The sequence below is a fragment of the Epinephelus fuscoguttatus genome, linkage group LG16, assembly GCF_011397635.1.
Source record: "Epinephelus fuscoguttatus linkage group LG16, E.fuscoguttatus.final_Chr_v1".
NCBI classification, from domain to species: Eukaryota; Metazoa; Chordata; class Actinopteri; order Perciformes; family Serranidae; genus Epinephelus; species Epinephelus fuscoguttatus.
The window spans coordinates 24,729,475-24,750,882 of record NC_064767.1 but is presented as its reverse complement, the minus strand read 5'-3'; the positions used below and the strand labels follow the sequence as shown (position 1 = coordinate 24,750,882).

Genomic DNA, 21,408 nt, shown 5'->3' with positions numbered 1-21,408 from the left:
TGATTATGTAAAGAATGTGAAATATATTTATATAAAGAAAAATATGTGCCTTATGCTACAATACACTGTATAAAACTAGTATGTAGAGTTAGAAATATAAATTATCTGTACAACGCTACAAAATACAACTCAATATATCCATTAGTAGGAATAAGAATATATACATTATACAATGTGTGCAATAAATGTTACATATACATTCAGGGGTGGTTAAACAGTCATGAGTGGGAAGAATATAGGACAGTTGAATAATTGCAGAGACAAGACAAGGACAAAAAACAAAATGGAAAGCTCCTCACATCTTGTCTTTTCAAAAATGGGTATCCTCAGTAGTGCACTTGGCTAGTATGGAGATGTCAGTGGCCCGTATGCATGGTGCATGCATGTCTGTGTATGCTTATATAAGTTTTTGTGGTTCTTGTGTTTTTTTGTCATTGGTGTATCCTTATTGTTTTTGTGTCTTGTATTAATGTTCGTTTTCTTGTGGTTTTTTGTTTAAAAAAAAAAAGGAAAAGGAAAACATGGCCAATAAAAAATTGATCATAAAAAGAATAATTGCAGAGTATTGCTGTATTGTCATTACTTATAAAGATGATAATAATACAATTAACACACTCCCCCACTCCTCAGAGAGAAAGACATATTTTGCAGTACTTTCTTTTTTTGTTCCATATATATTATGATTTTAATTTAGTTACTGTAGTCTTTTAATAAACCTTTCGGTAACGAATTTTGAACTTAATAACACTGATAACAAAGTACAAACGGCACAAATTACAGTCTGATGATGGAACTCTAATGGAAAATAAACAGAAAATACATTCTCATTAGGCTACTGTATGGTATAGAAGATAAAATGCCACTTTACAGGTACTACAGGTGAGCAGTGGGCGCCATCTTGTGGTCAAATGCAGAGATACAAGAAGCAAGAAGACATTAATCTGATACAGAGTCTCACTCTGACCGTACTTCCAATTACCAGTGAGGTCAAATAATTCACCGCTACTCAAAACAAATAAGTGTACTCCCAGGCCTAGTAAAGTGTAATACTGAAAACATTCAAAATAACTGAAGTGCTGATGATGCTTATCTTATCAAAGAAACAAGCTGAGAGGTAGCGCACATTTACCTTTACAAGGTTAGTTTTTTAACTTGTGTGTGAAATGTCGCTTTGTTATAGACGATCTGTTGTAACGGAAATTGATGTAGACGTCGGTGTCCTAGCAACCGGCGTCTGTCCATGTCCACCTGAAACTTGGGCGAAGAAGAAACTACCTCTCCTTGTAACTTTAGCCCTACGTATCTCTTATAAAACAGAAGTAAATGAAATACAGCATGTGGTTAAAGATTATTCCGCGTTTTCGAAGTTAATTAACGCTATATTCGTTGGCGGCAACGCACTACACCGACGTTTTTTCTGACAGGAGAAAAGATGGTGATTGAGAAGCTCAGTTTAACTTGTGATAGACTCCTGTCACGCTGTCAGCTAGCATGTTGTCACTCTTATTGTGCTATACCAATGCATGGCAAGGAAATATTGATTTACAGTATCATGGACGTAGAGCAGCAGGTTTGTTTTTGTTACTTGTTTGCATAAAACACTCTCTAAGTTTTATTTTTTATTAGGAATGTCATTAGCTAACGTTAGCTAGCTATGCTAGCTACACTGCACTTGTAGTGAGGGATAACTAGGTTAGTATTAGTCCTCATGTGTATTGTGTATCTGAACATGCCTTTTTACATTATTTTTAACATTAGCTACAGCCTATTTGTTTTGTAAATATAGGCTGAATGTTATATGTCATATGACGCATTATTTTAAAATTCTGACAAAAGTAATACTTAATATTTACAAACTAGGCCACAATCTGGGAAAACAATAAAGTGTTTATCAGTGTAGGTCTGGTGATTAAATTTATATTTCTTTTTTTTTTTTTTTTTAAGATGGAGAAAATGACCTTCTTAATGACTTCAAACATCAATCATCTAGGAGCCACAGATACAATGAGCTCATCATAATGTATTGTTAATGAGTGTTTTTCCCCAGCCTCTGCTGCTAACTGGCCACCATGGTGACATCACTGCCATGACCTTTGGGAAACGAAGTGGACCTGTTCTCCTCTGCTCTGCCTCTGCTGACTATATCATTGTCTGGGATATTGAACTGTGCCAGAAGAAAACACAGGCAGGTGAGGAAATAATTCTGTATGTCTGCATTGCATTGAAATAAAGAGTCCAAATGTGGTCAGTTGTCTTCTCTGCTTAATTATGGAGCAACCCTGTGGCACATGTCATATCATGTATGCTGCACCAAGCATGATCATTTGCCTGAGTGAAAATCTTAACAAGCCTGCCACCTAGTGAAATATTACCAGATAGGTCACTTATGTTTACTGTGGTCATGAACTTCATCTGCTTTGAATATAAACAGACTAATTGATTTGTTTGCAGGTAAAGTTGCAGCGGGAAGAGTTATCGGGACTTTACTGGGTGAAGTCGTCCACCTTTCATTCTGCTTCTCTGATCAACGAGTGGCAGCATGCTCAGGAACAACTGTATATATTCTCAGCTCAAAGGTACAAGATATTGCACATTTTTACAGTTTTCCTTGGTGCACATAAACATTCACAGAATACATTTGGGCTCATATGTTGGCTCAGTATGTGACTATCGATTACTTTCATGGATTGCAAATACTGTACCTAAATAACGTACTTTGTTGCATTTTCCTATGAGTTATTGGAAATGTGTCAGAATGGATCCTTATTAAAAGATATGTGATATTGTGTGATCATAATGGTTTTATAGCGATTACAGGCCACTCCACCTTATCCAAGTTTTATTGTTGTTTTCCACAATAGGAGCATGATGTGATCTCTGCTTTGACCAGCCATCTTGGACCTTTAACATCCGCAGAGTTCTGTCCCTGGAATAAAGACATTCTTGTTACCACATCAGAGGACCGCACTTTTAAGGTACTGAATTATAATTCCCAAATGATACACTCAAAAATATTCACACTTATGATTTATACCAAATGCCAAATACTGCACACCCTGTAACTGAGTTTAAATAACTAGAAAGTATTTGTCAATGTCTCTTTTCAGGTGTGGGATTTAAAAACCGAAGCTGTTTGCTACCAGTCTTTTGTGCTTTCCGGTATGATATCACTGTTACAAATCTTGCTGGAGGAAATTAATTTCCCTGTATACAACATTAATCATTCATTTGACATTCATGCACATAAAGGCATGAGTTCATTGACTTTGTATAGCAGAGATAGCAGAATTAGTGTGATCTCTATGAAATTGGGATCCGTTAGTGTGTGATATAACTACAAGCATACATATTTATATCTTTAAGTAATGGTGCGGTCTGACTACAATCTGTTCAAACTGTAGGAGTAATAAATAAAATAATTAGTGTCATGTTTTATATGGTGGCTGCTGCCTTGCAAAATGATTGAAAATATCCTATTCTCTCTCTCGTCAATTCTTTAGCCTTTCCACTGCTCAGTGTGTTGTTTTTGGAGCAGAACAAGCACCTTATCACTGGCTCAGTTGATGGACAGGTTAGTCACTGAGGCACACAGACCAATAGCTCGTAATCACTATCAGAGAAGAAATTCCACACGTTGTGTAACACAACTCTACCTGTTTGGTTTAGCTGTGGTGCTTTTCTCTCCCTGATGACCACAAGTGTGACCTGGTGACCAAAATGGACCTCCAGAAGATGGAAAAAAGACATCAAATGCACAAAGGGACTGTGAGCCATCAAGCAGGTGACGTCACTGGTCTGTTAAACAAACAGTGAGGCTCTGTGCGTTCCAGTTTTCCATACTGCCACACTGTTTACTACACTGTCCTACTATTGAATATGACAGAAAAGAATTCAGTATGTTCCAAAACATAGTATGTCAAATGCAGTATGCCAAAAATACACAATGTCTTACTGCATCCTGTTGCATTTTGCAGTGTGCAAGCCAGCATGCTCTTTTGGCTATTCTGACCCACAATCCTTTGTGCCGTGGAAGAAACGTAACATCGACTGAGCTGAAAATAGATCACAGCTTATTGACAGCTGACAGTAGCTACAATGACAGATGACAGCACATTCAAGTGACTAATGACCAGTTGAATAGACAGTAATATTAGGCATAGGAATTGTTTATATATGATGGGGTTTTTTTTGTGTGTGAATATAATACTGCATGCTAGAATTTACAAGGTTTGCCGTTATAACTTAAAAGTTAAACTCAACTTGAACACTTTTGTATCTCCAAGGTAATGTTAAGTAATAATGTTAAGCAAGAGGGTCAAAGTTTGGAGGGTCAGTGTTAGGATGAAGTTGTAAAGAAAAAGTATGCCATTGGGAATGCAGAGAGAGTATATCTACTATAGGCTTTGTAAATGATTTTGGTCAAATTCGATTTCATAAATCCTTTATCTCTTTTCAGCAACACGACTGAAGGAAAATATCAGTTAGAATTAATTATTTTTACACTTCTGTTTTGATATTTTCTTCCAGAGTTGGCAGAACGATCAGCTGTAGATAACGTAGAGCCTTCAAAACCTGTCCTCAGAATGGCTCTTTGTTGCTCATTCACTGGCACCAGGAGTGATCGTGAAAAGTAAGTGAATAATCTTTGTAGAATTCATAAATACTGAGAAACTTGTTTTTGTTTTCTGGGCCTGGTTACCACAGGATACTCCTCACCCAGCGATGGGCAATACTACATAGATTGTGTTTAGCTGTAGTAATTACAGAACTGATAACCTGATGCTATTTGTTAATGTTGTCTGACGTCCAGGAACATTTCCTTTGAATTGGCAAGCCTAAAAAAAAGCAGTTACACGATGGATGGACGGATGGATGGATGGATGGATGGATGAATGCATAGGGAAAAGTCACATGCTCCAAGGTGGACTTTAAAGTATCAGCATAGAGACCTCACTCTCAAGTGTTCAAATATGATTAATGGACCCTATCATGTGACTTAACCACGAGGAAGAACTGTTTTACCTCATTTGTGACAAGGAATCTTAATGTTGAAGCAAGACATGATACTGTCAACACTCTGGCCATTCTCAGGGGCTCAATTTTGTTCCTATTTCCACAAGGTAAAAAATTGTACGTGATCCAGGAAAGTATTACAAAAGCAATTCAAAACACAGTTGTCATGAAAAAGCAATACATAGCTGCACATTTCTGCCATTAAAACTACATGTCATACTGTCACACAAGTCTGGAAATCATTCGTGAACTAAACGCCACATCTTTTATGGGCTACTTGCTGCACGTGTCCACACAGTGACAGAAAACGTCAGAGGAAACTTCACACATCACAGGAAACTTTGCAGGCTTGTAGGATAAACTGTTTCAGGCTGTTAAAACATTTGATGTTATGACAGGAAGCAGGCACTTAAAAAGCACAGACATAACTGTCTGTGTGTTTTGTGAACCACTGGAATGAAATGGACGTTGATTCCTTCTTGTTCTAAGGAAAGCATATGATCTCAGAGCAGTTTTTACATCATCTACATCTTTACTTTGACCCAAACAAACATGTTATCCAGTCTAATTTATCAAATACATTTTCCTAGATTCTATTTTATTGGCTTTAACAATTTAAACAATTTTCCTCAGGTACATTAACGTAATAAATATGCAGCTGGAAGAGTTGGGTACACACCTCACAAAAGTCTGTTTACTATTAAAATAAAGTACAAAAGATTATCAGTGTATGATATGCCCAAGGACAAAAAATGGTCCTCCTGATACTTCAAATTGTTTTTAAAACAATAATTTCTTTGTAGACTAAAACTACACTTCACCATCAAATAACATTACTTTTTCACCTGAGTATGCAACATGCCATCTACTTTTGTGTGGGTCTTTGTCATCTGAAATTTCCAGTACATTTATTCAAAATACTAACACCTTCATTGCTTATGTTAATGTTCCTACTTTGGCGCCCCCTAGTTGTAAAATGAAGAAAGACATTGTGGCTTACGGCAGTGAATGCATAAGCACAACCAACAATTTGAACAATGCAATAATCACATAAATTTCCACACACAATGGCTGTAATTGTCTCCATCCTGTACAGAAACACACGCTCAGCATGAAAATAATGATGCACTAAAGAGTAAAATTTGTGTAACAATATTATAGCCCCAGCATGCAGCTCAGTGCAGGAAGTGGATGAAAAGGATCCTTCAGACTCAGCTTTCTGCTCTGCCTGGCAGTAGTTTCCATCTTGCTGTGTGTTCATAGTTTAGACTACATGAAGTCAGAGGAAACTTGAATAAAAACCTATAGTCCTATGGTGACTGCGTGCCTCGCCACTCCATCACATCAGTATGTTTTTCTTTAGTATGTGATTACATTGTCTTTCCCCAAATGATCTGAAAAATCTGCTTTTAAGGGAAATCCTGTAACACTGTTTTTCCATACTTTTCTGTGCGGGCTTCTGCAGGGACAACAGCTGGTTATGTATTGGAAGCTCAGATGGCCTGTATGTGGTGGATCTGGCTTCCTCAGAGCTCCTAACAGCACTATATTTAAAAGGTAGGCTGCTGGTAGTGTGACTTCTCCGGTTGCTACTGTACTGCTGTAGTATGTTTAAGCATTTATGTGCACCAGTACTCCGTTTTAGCAGAAATTCTATAAGAAACACTGATGTCTTATGGGAATTTACTGACACCAAACTCATGCCTGATGTTCATTCTTCTAGATTACCCCGGCTTGAGTATCGCAATGGCTGGGTCATGGTCAATTTCTCCAGGGTGGGATAACTCTGTGAGTAACTCCAATTATATTTTGATAAGTCACAAGAAGACAATGCACTGAATTGTCCTTTCAGCTTGACCTCTATCATTGAATTGGCCTGTGATATAGTTGTTGTGTGGACTAAGGATGCTTGTGATCGATCCCTAATTAGATTTGTTTCATGTTGGCGTGTTCCTTTGAGTCAGACCACTTGCTGACGATTGTCTAGGCCTGGCTGCTTTTGCCATTTGTGGTAAAACTTGCCAGTTTACAGTTACAAGAAAAGTTTACTGAATTTATTTAAAAAATAGTCATTTTTACATTAATAAGAACCACTGAACTCAATTCATGTTACAGTGCATAACCCAATACCTGTGTAATTTTCATTTTGTTTCCTATACTAATTGTGAATGTCTGAAGGTGCTCCTCTACTTAACCTTTGGTATTTTTATAGTGCTGCAATTACTATTTTATTTTTTCACCATCCACTCTGTGGGATTTATGTTTTTACTAGATTTGAATGTTGTGTGCCTCCTGAAGGAAAATTATGTTTTTCTGTTCCAACAAAGGAGCAATTATGTGGTTTAGCACAGCGTAAACACCCTGACTTACCACTGTCTCTATTTTCCTCAACATTATTCATGAACATATATTTTTAATTTCTGTTTTGAAACAGTTATGGATCAAAATAGTTTAAATAATAATTAACTGTCAAATTCCCTGTCACACAGATGGTGTTTTTAGTGAGCTCCTTGCTCACTCCATGTGTGGTCCTGTTGGAGTTACGTCTGTGTGACCTCGAGAGGGCCCGGGCATGCGGTGAAGGTTTTTCAGTGTTCCCGAGGTAAACCAGGAGTTAAAGGCAAATATTCTGGGATGCAACATTGGTATATTCTCAGCCACTTGTATTGTAAATTATATTCAGTTATTCTGTTTGTTTATTCAGTGGCAGTAGCTCATTCCATATCAGGAAAAAGTCCACAAAAGACACAAGAGAAAAACAACTGCTTTTCTGTAGCTCACGTAATCATTGGTTCCAGCCAGGAACTGCTCTGCTCAGTGAATGACTAAATTCTGTGAACGTTTTTTATACGTCTAAGCTTTTAAATCCACATTAGTTTAATAAAGCTGTCCGAACTGGATGTACTCCCTAATCCAGAGAATCATACTTATTACACTCACAATAACATCGCTTTACAAATGCCAGCATTTTAAAATTGTCCTCTGGGAAGGAATGAAATTCATTCAGGTATTACCTGTACCTCCATAAACGATTATTTAGCAAAATCCAGCAGCACCAATAAATACTGATAATTTCATCAACGTTATGTGTTTTTCTACTTTAACAAATGTGCGATTTATGAGCCGAGGCACAATCATGTCAGCTTGTTAAAATGTGCAAAAACAGTGCAGCTGTAGACTTAAGTTGCTTTCTCTTAGACACTGGTCACCTGACCTCACCAGCAATAGCACATATACAGTAAGTGTGGTCTGTTCTCCAGTTGTCCTCCTGCCTGTAACTCCCTCTGACTCTGACATTTCCACATTAACTTATTATAACCATTCTTGCCATCTGGCTTTTCACGAGTCAACTGTATCATAGTACTGAGAATTAGAAGAACTAACAATCCACTACACTGGAAAATGCTTTGCTCCTTCATTTCCAGTAACTCTTTTCCCCCATTTCACCCCTCCCTTCTTTTCAGTTCTCCGCCGCTGCTTGAATCTCCCCTGAATGCTCAGTTAAAGAAGAAGGAGCCCGAGCATCCTAAAAAGAAAGGTCAGCAACTGAACACACACTCCCCTCTCACTTACGCTCATGCACATAAAATATAAAGGGAGCTACTGCTGTTTGGTTTTAAAAGTATGACCCATTTTATAGTTCACTCCATGTCTGGCTCGATGTCTGTTTTGCTTGGACAAAGATGATTCTCTTAAGTTGTGCTTAATGTAGGTTTATAGAAAGTCTATTTGGCTAACACAAGAAGTAACAGCAGAACCTGCTCATTATCTGTAAATGTTGAGGATGGAAAAGATTCCATGCTTTGCATTGCGGGGGTTGTTGATGTGGCCATGGATTGATTACTGAACGGGCCTGTCGGGCATAAGGCCAGGGTTCCAAAGTGTCAGGGAATGCCTTGGCCTCCATCTGCAAAATGTTACTCAAATTACCATGTACCAACCAGGAAGAGACACAAAATAACTACAAAGAGAGGCAACACAACCACAAAGAGACACACAATAACTACAAAGACACAAAACAATAACTACAAAGTCTGTGCGTCTTGTTCCTATAGAAGAGGTGGTAGGGCATTTTGTATATCTGTGCCCAGGGGCCCACTGTCTTATAATCCATCCATGGATGTGACATTTATAATGAAATTCCCTTCACATCTCATTTGCAACTTAGACAGGTACCTCAAATTATGCAGCAGTCAGAGTATAACACATTTAGACTGATAAATTGTCATTGATTAGCTCAGTGTGTTGCACGGTTTCTTCTTGCAGTCGTGGATTCCTTGGTAAAGTGAGCCTATTTGTGGTTCTTTGGTGTATCATTAGGACCTGGCAGCAAGAAACTATTCTGCTGGAGACTACAGTACAGTATACTGTGGTTTACATGTTGCTCTTGCAGAGAGCTACTGCTGAGAAAGCTGGCATTAGATAGGCTCTCACAGCTGGAGTGAAGGGAGCTGCCAGTGCCAGACTATGTAGGGGGGCTTCAGGGGAGTCCAGAGGTGCTGCGTGACTGCAGTGTCAGACCAAAAACCACAAACATTTACATACTAGGGCAACCCGCTATGCTGCCCCCATGCATCTCTATATTCTTAAGGATATCTGTAGAATTATATACAAATTACACCATAAACCTCTGCGATTTCTGGAAAGGTGAATGTTCTTCCATTGTGAGTCTGGCACGAGTCAGATGCAGCTCTTTTAAAAAGAACTGTGAGGGTAGATTAGATATCTGTTGTCACGTCACATTGCCATGTTACATAATCATGAAGTCAACCTGGACTCTTGGCTTCTTGAGATGATGATAATCAGCTGCCATTACTTTATGCATGATGTCACTTGTCTGAAGTGCTGTTGCCCGAATTAAGTTGTTTTATAGTGAGGATACCAGGGGACTTCTAAAGTAGCAATTGGCAATGAATGGCCTCAATTGCATGTTCAAAACTTGCTTTGTATGTGAGTTCAAGTCAGTTTTATTATTTTTATTTATTTATCTTTATTTAAATAAATCAGTAATATAAGGAGCATAAAAATACAGATGGAACTAACACACTAACATTTTCTGCAAGTTTTTCTGTAACCATAGACAAGGGGTACCTACATTTGTCCGAAGATGTCGCTAATGTCTAAAATTTCAAAAGGAGAGACAGGTTTTGATTTATGTAAAAATACTTGCTGCTCATCTACAGTATCATCTTCATGACTGCTGCAAGACATCAACCCATTTCGACATTTCATAGCATATTAAGCATTAATGTCAGTCTTATTTTTTAGAGCTCCTTTGCTAGTTTCTGTGAGACACTGGGGACTGTGAGGCCTTGACCAATCCAATTTTCCAATTTGATTTCCAAAGAACAATCACTTTCGTGGCACTATCCTAAAAGGTAGTGATATCTTGTTGGTCTTGAACGCTGGTCTGCAGCCTGTTATGATAGGCTGATAGGTAAATTTAGTAAAGTTAATTGTTTAATAGAGAAAATAGGTGTACAGATTAATGGACAGTATTTGATGATTAAGATTTGACAGGCAGACTCAGGCATTTAGACTCCACAGGGAGATTTTTGTAATCAAGTGGCGTTTGCCCTGTGCAGCAGCAAAAGTCTAGACACTGGAGATGGTGGTGGTGGCTGATGAGACTAATAGGCTGATGAGGCAATGATGGAGAGTTGGAGGGTGCAAAGAACTGCAACATAAACGCACTAAAGGCAGATAGAGAGTCATATTTAAAAAGACAGCTATATGATGATAGGCTAACAATGATTGTGTGTCGCTGTGCTATTGGTTAAATGTGATCACCTGATAAAACGGCAGATATCTCAATTGACAGCCCCAGACACTGACAGCAAGACATTGTGAGTGAGCATGTGTGTGAGGAGTGAATGCCAGATGGTATGGGAAATAAATTACAGGCCTAAGCATTTGAAAATTTTGGTCTTGACTGAACTTTGGCTAGAGCTTCATTTGAATGAAAGAGGAAAGTTTTTCATGCTTCTAACAATTATTCTATCAGTTACTGCTTTACAGCAACTACTGTACAGAGTACCTTTTTTTGAGGGGATCTAGCTCCCTATTAAAGCTTTATATTGTGGTTAGTATTTTATTCACATAGCTACATTTCCACCCTGTATGTTACGCACATGTTCCACATGGCCAGCATATTCTTCAGGTGCTACATGATTTCTATTGCTGTCAGACCCTTAGTTTGGCTCCATATCCGTAAATTCTGTCAGTCTTCAGTTACCGTGCCTCCAATACCTTTTTATTTCTACTCTCGCTCCTTTCTCCTACTGTGTGACCCACTTTTCACAGGTCAGTAAGGCAATAACTCATACCAGAGACTCTGGTTACAGTCAAAATAATATCTTAAAGACATATATACCTGCTATGGTTTACACATTTTTAGAAGCTTGGATTATTTCTTTTTCTTGGGCCGCATTCAATAGCTAACTCAGAGGGAGGTCTGACTATTCCCATCTTCTCTTCTCTGAGAACTGCGAAGAAGAGTTGATGGTTAATTTTAGAATAAACACCGGGCCTGGCTTGAGCCTTGTCCCTTTTAATGCATTCAACTCAAACTGTCTAACTAAGCACTGTCACTTCTTAAAAATAAGAGAAACCAAAAATGTGATGTGATATTTGAAGTTGTCTTTGCATGTTAATCCCTAACATCTAAACAGCCACTTATAGTTTTTAGTCCTACAGGTACAGGCCTGAATACAAATCATTTATTGCGTCTTTAGTCATTTCATCAGAAAGTAAACATCCTAATGTTTTGAGCTAGACTGATAAATTTCAATATTATGAAACGTTTTTCCTGTAATGGTTACAGTTTAGGCTAAGGCTTACATAATGAGAGCTGTAAAAGGAACCTCTGTGATTTTATGCAGAAATGACTCCACTTGGAAATTTGTCTGAAACTCTCACTTTGCTTCAAATAGCATCTAGTGTAAAGTCAGCTTAAATTATGAGATTTTTACTGCCCCATAAAACTAAATGACCAATATATATCAGCAGGGGGCTAATAGGGCTTTTGAGCAATGCCAAGTGATTGTGTTGCCAGGTAATTAGATTTCTGGCCTAAAACGCTTAGTTTCCTGCATGTAATCTGTTGTGGATCAAATCTACCTCCAGTAGACCACCTCATACACAACACAGTGACAGCACACTGCTACATGTGAGTGACCAGTGTCACAAGACCTTTTAGTCTCAAGATGAAAAAGCAAAAGTACATTTATTATGTACTTTTTTATACTGTCTTGCTGATTGATGTCATACAATGCCAGTTGAACCAGATCTATGAAAGCTTTTACCATTGCCTGGACAGGAACACTTCGCAAAACCAGATTAGACAGTCAGTACATAAAAGAATCATCAGTAATGATGATGAAAAAGAACAACAGAAACAGTAACGAAGTATAAATACAGATAAAAGAAAGAACAGAACATGATATATTCATAATAAACACATCAGGAAGCACCAGGAGAGGCTTAATCTATCAATGAAGGCCTCTTCTTGGAAAAAATCTTAAATTGAACTAAGGAAAGACACAAGACTTGCCGTCACAGCAGCACAGCATTAACAGTATCAACAGCATTATCCTTCTGAACAGATAAGGAAACAACATGTATCTAGACAAACTCACGTTTTGCTTCAAACTCCACAAAAAGGGAAAAGATTAATCGTTCAGAGGTTGTCAAATGTACTTAACAGGAAAATACCCTTCAGGCCAAAACTGGAGGGAATACTGGCACTGCTGATCAAAGATGAAAAGCATTTCCAGATAAGAGACGATTGAAAAGAGATCCAGATGTGCTTTTTTTATTTTATTTTGACCGGTTGGTTTCACGTGTACTAAATTCATTGTTGTGTTGGGAAAACATGTCGACACTGAGGTGAGCTTGTTTAGCTGTTCGGGGTTTTTAATTTTAATGATGTATTAGCAAATTAAACTACCGACATGTGAAATGTCTAACTCGAAATAAAGTTATTAACTGTAGGTTTGCTTGTGGTTATGGACTGTCATCAGAGATTCTCCCATCAGGGGTTTCGTTTCAAAAAGCTATGCAGAGTAGTTTAAATGCCATCTGTCGTTTTGACATAAGCTACTGGCTCTGTGTGACCGGATTTCACTACATTACCAATCAATTTGTGTTTTTCAAGTTCATGTTCAGTAACAACGAAAAGAAATTTAGGAGCTGTATCTTAAGAGCTCAAAGACACAGTTGACTCGTCCACATTACTTGTAGTTTTTTTTGGTCAATTAGATTTATTGATGAGTTAATGGGAGAAAAGTCCTAGGGACATTTCTGCTAAGGTGATCGAGTTGGAGTCAGCTCCTGTAAACCAAATCAGTATATTTTTTTTCTGATGCAATTTAAGTCCTAAATTGCTGCTCAGATGTCATGTGACTTCTTTTATTTTTTTTTTGCTTTGCCTGCATTTGACAGGAGAACAGCTTTTGGAAAGCCTCACACATTTTAATGGTTGTGGAAAAAGTGAGCTCATTGTAATATAGTAAAGGCACTGACAGCGAACAGGGAGCAGAGTGAACCATCCCACAGTTTGTGGCTTTTGCACTTAATGCTCACAGGACAAAGTGGTCACCCAATAATATTTTATCTTCCATTCCCAGTATAATCCATGAAAAGCCACCACAATATAATGAGTAGCTGTGTCCTAAATATGCAAAAAAAAAATGAACTGGAGTCTTTTCCTGTTTCGACCTTTGACTCATATCGTAACATCTAATCATTTGTAAATAGGACTCTTTCTTTATGGTATATTTTATTTTCTTGTAGATGTAGATGATTTATTGCAAGTACTTGTGTTTGTCAGTCTGTGTCTAATGGACCTTATCTGTTTTATAAAGGAGGAATAAAGGAGCAGCCGCTGGTTTTCCACTCGAAAGTGAAGTCATCTGGATATAGCAGTGCCCCGAGGTAAGTTCACAGAGTAAAAATCTATTTACAGTGTATTACATTGTCCAAATATTGGATCAGGGTAAAGAGCAACAACTTCGATGGAAAAGTAAGAGTAGAAATGTGACTTCATCTTCCTTATATTTTTCTTTTTTTTCCAAGAAAGATAAAGTTTAATGAACCTGATCCAAAAACAAAAGGTGATGAAATGAGGTTTAATGTTTGGTTTTTGCTTTTCAGAAGAACTATGTTTTTGCCTAAAACAAATATCCAGAAGAATCCTTCCTCCAAGAAGTCCAACAAAAATACGTAAGCAGTCCCATCATTTATAATAAAATGCTGAGAAGGTTTTAAAATGTTATTGTTGATATAAAAACTGTATTTTTCTTTGTCATTCAGAGGTTCACTCCTCAGAGATTATCCAGCAGACAGTGCAGCACCTACGATTCCACATATTCATCTCAACATTGTCAACAAACCAGTGCACTGCCTTCAGTATTCAGGTGAGACAATTTTGCCACTGCAATATTGACCATAATATTTAAAACACAACACATTAACATATCAAAACAAGTCCTACCCCCTGCTAACGTCTGCATAAAGACTTACTTGAAATTCGGAGCGCCCCGTGGTCATATCATGTGTCAGGATCATAGGATGGTCCTCCATGATACTACTATAGAACTCGAGGGCATTGAATGAAGGCATTTTATATTCATCTGGATTTCAATGTCCTGTTAGAGCCTGAATTTGAATATTTCATCAGCAATAACAGAGTTTGAAGCATTGCATAGCAAACAGAAAAGAGTTAGGTATTGGCTGCATCCAGTTTTGTCAATCCTGGGGAGAAAACTTTTTAGGGATGTATGGTTTGCAATGAATTAATATCAGTTAATTGTTGTTGTTAGAGAATTATGTTTTAGGATGCATTAGCATACGTTTCTGCTTCAGACAAAACACCCCCCTTCTGTCACCCCTATTTGTGTAATAATAAAATGGCTGTGGATGAGAAAAATCCTGATAAAACGATTCTGTGTGTCCTTGTCTCTCCCAGGTGACGGAAAAAAAATCCTGTGTGGTCTTGGCGACAGCTCGGTGTTATTGTACAAGTCCTCCCTTAATGGCAATCCAGCTGTCTACACAGGTGCATGAAGTATTCATGAATATCCATAACTTAAAAACCTTGTGGTATTTTCCTCCTCAGTGTTTTTGTCTGCAGTGCATTTGAATGTTTGTGTTCTTGTATGAAAGGAATGACTCATTGTAAGCATTATTCATGATATTTTTAATAATAGGGCTTTATTAATTGACTCCTCACATTTTGGAGCCATCCAAGATGAAGTTCTTACCCCCGATGTTTTTAAGAGACAAAGGGATGATAATACTAAGAAGTTCGTTCTCATATCGGATTTAGTTCAGCCTTATCTGGGATTATTATCTGATTAACATACTTTGAAATGGATCCATGGCTTGAGATGAAAGACTTCAGGGAAATCCAAGTATTCACTTACTCAGCTATCACTGTCAAAACTGTTGATTAAGAGTTCTCTTCTACCAGAAAAAGGGTGGTTTGACTATATTCCAACGAAGAATTTGGTACATGCTGTCTTGTTTTTGTCAGACAGTAAAACCTAGGTGATGACAGAAAAAGAAAGATGAAAAGGGCACATTGTGTTTTTAGACCAAGTAGGTTTGAACAAATATAATTTCTCACTATTTTACACAGTATTGAAAACTTAAGTATTACTAGGAGCAGTCAATTCTGCCCGCAACCCAGCGCCCCTGACAGGCAAAGAAAAGATATCCATCCACGTCAAGCTTCTGTGTCAGCGAAAACACAGTCTCCACAAGGGGGCGGCAGAGATAAGAGGACAGAAATTGAGGTGACCAGTGGGTCACCGTGTGCCTCTTCTCTTAACTCTGTCTGACTCTCTGAACAGTACCATAAAAGTAAATGTTTCAGCCACACGCTGATTCCAGGCTCATTTCAAACCTCTCTTTTTATAAGCAGGGCATGACAAGCCAGTGAGCAGTGTGAGCTGGAGTCTCAACAGACAGTGGTGGCTGAGTGCGTCAGAGGACCAGTCACTACGAATCTGGACCCATGGCAGCCCAGAGCCTGCCATTATCATGGTAAATGTCCCATGCATTCACTAACACACACTTGTAGCTATTTCCTTTTTCTCTGTGGATTTCATTCAGTCTCTATCACCCCAATCTGAACCACTAAGTCCAACCAAACCTTTACTCACTCATTATTTTAAGTCCTCACCATAAAAAAATGGTGAAATGAGGCCCAGCCAGAGTGACCTCATATTGCAAAAATGTCTTCACTCTGAAGGTCTAAAACTCAAATTGGTTTAGAGGTATAACAAAATAACTACAGACACATGCAGTACACATTTTTCACTCCCACTCCTGTCTTCACAGACAGCTATGACCTCTGGAAGGATTTTGCACCTAATAGCAGTGTTGGAAATGAGGCAACAATGCCACACTTGAATGGAGGTGAAACAGTGGCTACTGTATACGCAATATGTTCTTAAGAACCTGCTTTCAAAGTATAATGCCTCAAGTTTGGATTCTGTGACTAAGTTACAGTATTGATGTATGGTGTATGAAGGCTGATGGAAAGGGGGCCCTATATTACATAGTGGTGTAATGCAGGTAAGATATGCTGTGATGAAAATTCTCTGATTTGTTTTGTTTGTAATGCATTAGAAACTAATGTACCTTTGTAACGGAGCTTCTGCAGGGGATGTGTAATGTTCAAAGTTTATCTTTGACATATTGATATAAAACTTGCTTAATTCACTTTTTCCTTTCCTAATAGTTATATCCTCATGGAATTAAAAAAGAGAAAGCAAAATTAATTGGGATGATGAAACGTTGTGTTTCTTGGCTCAAAGATGGGGACTTTGTCATTCAAAGCATCTGCTGGACTCAGAGCATCCAAAACTCTGATCATATGCAGACCCTCCTTACTTCACTGGGTATCACATTTAACGGGACAGTCAAAAGTGTGTCTGCTTTTCCATGCCAAGTGCAAACAAAATCTGGGGTCTCCCCATACTTGATGCTAACCATCCCTGCTTTGCTCCACTCAGTGAGATTGTTTTGGGCTTGGCCGGGTCTGCAGCTTTGACTGCTTGGTGTTCTTGTGAAACAGCCTGGCAACAAATGCAAGTCTTTTCAGGGACAAGAGTTTTGTCGGGGTGAGCCAGAATTACAAATAGCTTTGCATGGCTATACTTGAAAACTCAAGAAAGAAAGAAAAATGACCACATAGTATTCTTAAAATGTATTCTCATTGGAAGTCTGAAGAGATCAGATTGTTGGCAGATAAGTACATCCAGAACCTCGGCAGAGAAGAAAGTCAGGACAGCCCATCTCTTAGTGTCTTTTGCCTTGATGCAGTCTAACTTTGCAGTTTAAGGGTTAAGGGCAACGATGATACTGCGCTATAGGATGCTTTTTTGTGAGTTCACTCCCTCCTTTTGTGGCACAGATTTTCTTGAGTCTCTTTTTCCACATGGTGTAGAAGAATTTCAGTATGACCTATAAAGAGACAAAAATGTGGAGATGTTGGTTGTTGTTACAGCAAACATTCAAGGCATACATGGTCAACCTTTCAATGGTTTACCTTTTAATGCCATTTTAATGACAGACAGTATGTTCAGATTATCTCTCCAAAATTGAGGGTGTTGCATGTATCATTTTCAGCAATTAAAAAGCTATAGAGATGCACAGCACTTAGAATTACAGTACAGCTTTTTATTGCTTTGAGAATTCAGCTGTGACTTTGCTTTGAATCACTTCAGGCAACATGAGGTACAGTGATGTTTTCAATAAGAAAAAAGTTTTAAATAGTTATTCTTATTATTGAATTAACTGTATTATTAATATATTTTCTTGCATCACAAATGTCTCAATAATTTCAAGAGATCGTCTTTATTTTTGTCTCTCTTTTTTTCCTTCAGGGTGACAGTATGTTCTCCAAACCCATAAGAAGTGCTCAGTTTTATTACCTGGACAAATTTCTGCTTCTGGCATCGGGGCCATCTCTATACTTGTACCTGTACAATGTGGACGTCACACATGATGACATCAAAAGGTAATTACAAGGGACTTTTATACGCAGCAGTTCAGCATGTGAACTTGATTGTTATGTGTGAATTAAGGGTTTTAAAATGGTTTTACTTATGCATGTCATTTATTATTCCAAAATGTACTACACTATTTAATGCAAAGAAAGGCAAAGATTTCTCTTTCTCTTTTGGTGCCCAAGCTTAATATCAACTGAACACCCTGGTCACAGCTGGGTAGTTATATGAAATTGCTGCTCTAATGCACTTTACAGCAGAAATGCAAGTTTATTTAGTGTTTAAGACAGTGCAGCAATGAGGAATCAATAATCTTTACTGGCAAACTTATTCATTAACCTTATTATGCTATAGCAGGCTGCTATTTTTAGTGAAACACCTCTAAAATCCCACTGTACACTACTTGCTCATTACCAAACAGCAGACAGACAAAATGAACAACTTGCTTGTGAACATAGTGGAGCATTTAGCTGCTGAAAACACAGTTATTTCCTTCAGGAGTTAATACAGAGAAGCACCATAATCACAATGGCATACATGTAAACCTCAAAGCTGCACAGTAGGACCACACTCTTGATGGCCTCTAAATAGGAACACTGAGGCATTGAGAGTTAAAGTGAGAGTGCACCCAAAAATGAAAATTTAGCCATTATCTATCTTGCGGCGCCCCAGATTCAAACGTCCAAAAACATAATTGAAACCACAAAATATCTCCATACTGCTCGTCCATAGTGATCCAAGTGTCTTGAAGCCCCGACATAAAAAGTTGTTTGAAAAACGTCACTTGAACTCTGTTTTTAGCCTCATTGTAGCCTGTAGCTCTAACTGCTTCCCTGTACACTGTGTTCATTGTGATTGGCTAAAGCGCAGCGTCGTTCAAACTCAAAGCCTCAAAGCCTCAAAGCGTCTTTTACACAGGGCTGCCGACAGATTCTGCAATGTAAATTGCAGAATCTGTCTTGAGAGATTAGATTGCAACCAACTGAACATTTCTATGTGCCAGACATGTAGGATAGGCATGTCCAAAGTCCTGTCTGGGTGCTTATCATGGCCTGCGAACTGATTATAAGCAGCTTGTTGTTCAAAATATACTTTATGTGGCCTGACACAGATATTGGTTAGTCACGCAAGATCACTTTGCTTTATTACCATTTACCATACGATGGCAGGACTATTAAACAGTTTGTAGCCCTACACCAAATAGGAACTTTACATAAACAAACACACAGTAACAGCAGACATTTTCTGCTAGGCAGCAGACAAGGCCACAGCAAACAAGTGTAAATTCAACAGCAAGTAGGGTGAAGTAGAGTTTAAGCACTAGGGCCCGCCCCATATAGCAACAATTTCAACCTCCTAAGTGTCAAGAGTGTCAATAGGCTCGTTGGAGATGAACTGCGCCTCGCCTGCAAAGTAGACGAGAGCAGGCGGCCGCAGCAGGGGGCGGTGACAAAAAGCTGCGGTGATGTCAGACACTTTCCCGACAGTTTCCAGCAGCATTCAGTCCGTACAGGAAGTCACAGACACACTCACGTCCTGTCTGGAATGATGTCAGTTCATTAAAAAAGTGATCAGACCTATATATCAGTTTGTTCTCAGTCTCCAATTATTTTATTTATGATAGATTCATTTATTAAAATGCTTTACAGGTGATCTGTAGTTTATGTTCATGGTTTAACCTCCATTTTACATGAATTCTCCTGTAAATCAGCATCATATCAGTTTGACCTGTCCCCTCAACTACACAGGCTAAATAAACAGTGTTTGACTATAAGGTTAATATTTTCAGAGGAAAAAAAATACAAGACAACAGCTTTCATTAAAGATCAGTCAGATACAGTCAGGGCTTCACATCTGTAGCCTACAGATGTTATTTTAAGAATCCTCAAATCCCACTGACCACAAGTCTCTGTGTTGCTAAATACTTCAGTAATTAAAACAGTCCAGTGTCGATATACAGTAGACTACGTGTAGTTTATGATGAATGTATTTAGTCTGTGATGATTAAACTTAGCGCTGGGGGGCGGGTGTCCCAGATTGTCCCTCACAAACCTACTCCTTGTCCCACATTTGGTTTATTGGGACCTGGTCACCCTAACAGCAAGGCCCCCACTTTCAGGAGCAGTGGAAAGTTGAATACTTTTTCACTGAAAGATGAAATGGTTAAATTTGTATGCGATTCTTTTTTTAATAACCTGTATGATGAAAAAAGCAGCTGGCCCCAGGTATTTTCACATTATCTAATCTGGCACCCATTCCAAAAAGCCTGGGCACCCGTGGTAGGAGAACTACAGGGGCCGACACAAAAAAAGCAAACAAATAAACAACAAAAAACCCCACAAAAGTACAATGGCTGCTTTGTCCATTCTGGGCTACTGTAGAAAGAACATGGTGGACTCAGTAAAAGAGGACTATGAGGCTCTATGTACAGATATGACGGCTCCTTCCAAGGTAACAAAAACACAATGATTCTTCGTTTCAGTAGAATATTTACTAATGAAAACATAGTTATGAATATAATATTCCATCTCTGTCAATATAATCCCCTGAAACCCACACACTGCACCTTTAAGACTCGTGTCATCTATGTAGAAAGTGGGATTTTTTTGTTTCAGCTAGCTCAGTTACTGATTTGATGAGGGTCTGGCTTTATTTAGCTGCTACCACACACTGCACACTGCTGACATTCATTACCACCCAAACTGCTTGACTGTGTACTGTAAGCTGTCAGGGCTTTTTCTGGAGGCCAGGGAAATGACAATAAAGGGCCTCCATATCCTCTTTTAGCAGTGCATGTTGCTATTCCTGTGATTTGGGCTCATAAAGGGTCGTGAATCCTCACCTACAGCTGTATATGTAGCTCTGACAGAAATGAGGTGACAGGTGTGCAATGTGATTATGTTAAATTTTTACATTTATTGGTTTAGAAAATGATGCAGTTTCTTCCATTTCTTTTCAGATATCAGCAACGGAGTGTTGTCAAATTAGCCAGATGCTTTACGACAACACCAGCAACAGACATCACTGCCTTGTCTGCAATTAATGACTTCTTCTCTCGTATCCTTTTTATTATTATTGCTCTTGCAACAGGGAAGTGAGACTACACCGATGCTGTGGAAGGCAAACTGAACAACGTGTTACCTCAGGGCTTCCACTGCAGACTTTACCTGTAAATCATTTTAGTGTCTTTAATTTTTCAGGAATGTCTGCATTCCAGCCCCTTGTTAGGGTTTACAACACATTTACTTTCCAATAAATCCACTGCAGTGAGCTGCGTCGGGATAAGTGAGATCCTGTCAGGAGTTATTTTACACCACTATACTTGACAGTGGAAAATAGATATAAAGTGATTACAGTAAAAGTTTTTATGCTTTGAGTC

At 38.4% G+C, this 21,408-nt stretch overlaps 1 protein-coding gene across 1 annotated transcript in view; it reads left to right on the top strand.

Annotated features, from left to right (window-relative positions):
• The first annotated feature begins 1,226 nt into the window (after nt 1-1,226).
• Nucleotides 1,227-21,408, top strand: part of wdr27 (WD repeat domain 27) — a 49,669-nt gene continuing 29,487 nt past the window's right edge. The window contains exons 1-19 of the mRNA XM_049600445.1: nt 1,227-1,570; nt 2,048-2,189; nt 2,452-2,576; nt 2,862-2,975; nt 3,108-3,159; nt 3,501-3,571; nt 3,667-3,781; nt 4,528-4,630; nt 6,479-6,570; nt 6,737-6,801; nt 7,503-7,615; nt 8,478-8,551; nt 13,878-13,947; nt 14,167-14,235; nt 14,326-14,429; nt 14,981-15,070; nt 15,938-16,059; nt 17,907-18,040; nt 20,989-21,086. Coding sequence (XP_049456402.1) covers nt 1,433-1,570; nt 2,048-2,189; nt 2,452-2,576; nt 2,862-2,975; nt 3,108-3,159; nt 3,501-3,571; nt 3,667-3,781; nt 4,528-4,630; nt 6,479-6,570; nt 6,737-6,801; nt 7,503-7,615; nt 8,478-8,551; nt 13,878-13,947; nt 14,167-14,235; nt 14,326-14,429; nt 14,981-15,070; nt 15,938-16,059; nt 17,907-18,040; nt 20,989-21,086 — 1,891 coding nt within the window. The 5' untranslated portion in view covers nt 1,227-1,432. The remainder of the gene's footprint in view (nt 1,571-2,047; nt 2,190-2,451; nt 2,577-2,861; nt 2,976-3,107; nt 3,160-3,500; nt 3,572-3,666; nt 3,782-4,527; nt 4,631-6,478; nt 6,571-6,736; nt 6,802-7,502; nt 7,616-8,477; nt 8,552-13,877; nt 13,948-14,166; nt 14,236-14,325; nt 14,430-14,980; nt 15,071-15,937; nt 16,060-17,906; nt 18,041-20,988; nt 21,087-21,408) is intronic.